Raw genomic sequence first — 1,882 nt, forward strand, 5'->3', positions numbered from 1 at the left:
TTTGTCTATAACAAATATTTAAATTTGTTCATCATATTTTTAGAAGAAGAAAGAAGAAAAAAAAAAGAAGAAAAAGAATTTACGTGCGCAAATTTAAAAGAAGGAGGAGGAGGAGAAGGAACATCGTAAAAAAATTCATCACAAAAAAATTATTGAATTTGAAAATCTAAAAATTAGAAAAAAAAGAGATAGGAGGAGAGAGAAAATTGAAAAGAAAAGAGAAAGTGGGTATGAGAAAGGAAAATGCAAAGTTTGAAGGAAAAAAAAAAGAAAAAACAGGGCTGAAGAAGAAGATAGAAAAGGAAAAAGTATAAAAATAGAATTTATAGTTTAAAAAATATAGATTGTTGCATGTATAAGGTGGGATTTGAATTCTCAATATTAATTTAAATAAGTTAATGAACTAACCACTAAATCAACCTAATTTAATTTGTATAAAGTGAGATTTGAATTCTCAATATTTATTTAAATAAGTTAGTGAACTAACTACTAAACCAACCTAATTTAGTTAAAAGAAAGTGTTCTTTAACATATATATCTTTTCTCCAATTCATATGAGACATTTAGTTTTTTCTTGGCAAAAAATAAATGATTCTTATGTTATTTTCATTTGCTTTGTCTATGGGGTTTGTTAAAAAAATTTTTTTTCCCTTGTTGAGAGTAATAATGAACGTTCAAGTTCTTTAACACATCACTAAGTTGGGAATTTTTTTTTATTTTTGGAAATGCATGTATATTGAACTTGATACGAAGCGAACAGATTTAATTCCACACAACATTGATTTCCAATCTTCTAAAGCTTCAATGCCAATAATGAAGTTAAAAAGTATTAACAAGAAAATATGTGATCAGTTTGCTTCACTTTTACTCTATCGTTACAGTAAAATATATATATATATATACTTTAATTTAGTTTATTTTTTGGATAAATTCTTATATATCCATGCCATAAATATATAATTATGATGTGCATATTTATAAATCTTAATCAAATAATTAATAATTTTAAAGACACCACATCTAACTCAAAATCTTAATGTAATAAATTAATGAATTTCTCATCTTATAAACTTTTCATTCTTTTTGTTTTCTTTAATAAGAACTAACTTCGTGCACTCCTCACACTTGTAATATTAACAATTACTATAAACACATTACATCATTTACTAGTTCAAAAATGTTTGGTAATCAAAGAAAATCAGCCAAAAACAGCCATAATTTATCTTATTTAGCATTTATTAATTGTTGCGATAATTAATTAATGCTAAATAAGACAAATTCTGACTGTTTTTTTTTTTTTTTTTTTTTTTTTTTTTTTTTTTTTTTACGTAAGCACAACATAAATGATTATTTAGAAGCAGATAATTTTTGTTTTCTTTAATTATAATGGTTAGAAAGCTATACTATGCCTTGAGAAGATGATCATTAACCTCTTTAGTACCCTTCTCGTAAAATTCTAAGTAGCCGTATGGAGTTTTAACATGCTCATTGATCTTCTCGAATTCAATGGTCCATTTAACACAAGCACACTCATTGTTTGTCTCAGTCACTTGAACATTGGTCTTAAAGAGTTTGTAGTTCTGACTGATATCTCCATCAAAGATAATGTATGAAATTGACTTCTTCTCCTCATCCATGGCTTCAATTTTCTCTTTACATGTAATTACCTTACCATCTATTATTTTACACAATCAATTAATTAATTAACATAAATAACCAAAGATAAAGGAATATCTTACTTCAAATATAAAATGGAATGATTAATGATATTCTTTTAGGATGTTTCATTATACTTAAAATAAATTATTTTTTTCTTTTTTAAGTTAAAAAAAAGATTTTTTTTAAAAAATAACAAAACTGAAAAAATGAAATTACACCCTGC

At 24.7% G+C, this 1,882-nt stretch overlaps 1 protein-coding gene across 3 annotated transcripts in view; it reads right to left on the minus strand.

Annotated features, from left to right (window-relative positions):
* Window positions 1-1,882, minus strand: part of LOC107609804 (MLP-like protein 43) — a 19,776-nt gene that overhangs the window by 17,584 nt on the left and 310 nt on the right. For 2 of the 3 annotated variants that reach the window (XM_021107242.1, XM_021107243.1), the window contains exon 2: window positions 1,647-1,675. In XM_021107242.1, the coding sequence (XP_020962901.1) occupies window positions 1,647-1,675 (29 nt within the window). Of the gene's footprint in view, window positions 1-1,646; window positions 1,682-1,882 lie in introns of all 3 variants that reach the window. The other variant, XM_021107241.1, reaches the window with a different exon arrangement.

The sequence above is a fragment of the Arachis ipaensis genome, chromosome B07 (genome assembly GCF_000816755.2).
Source record: "Arachis ipaensis cultivar K30076 chromosome B07, Araip1.1, whole genome shotgun sequence".
Lineage (NCBI taxonomy): Eukaryota > Viridiplantae > Streptophyta > Magnoliopsida > Fabales > Fabaceae > Arachis > Arachis ipaensis.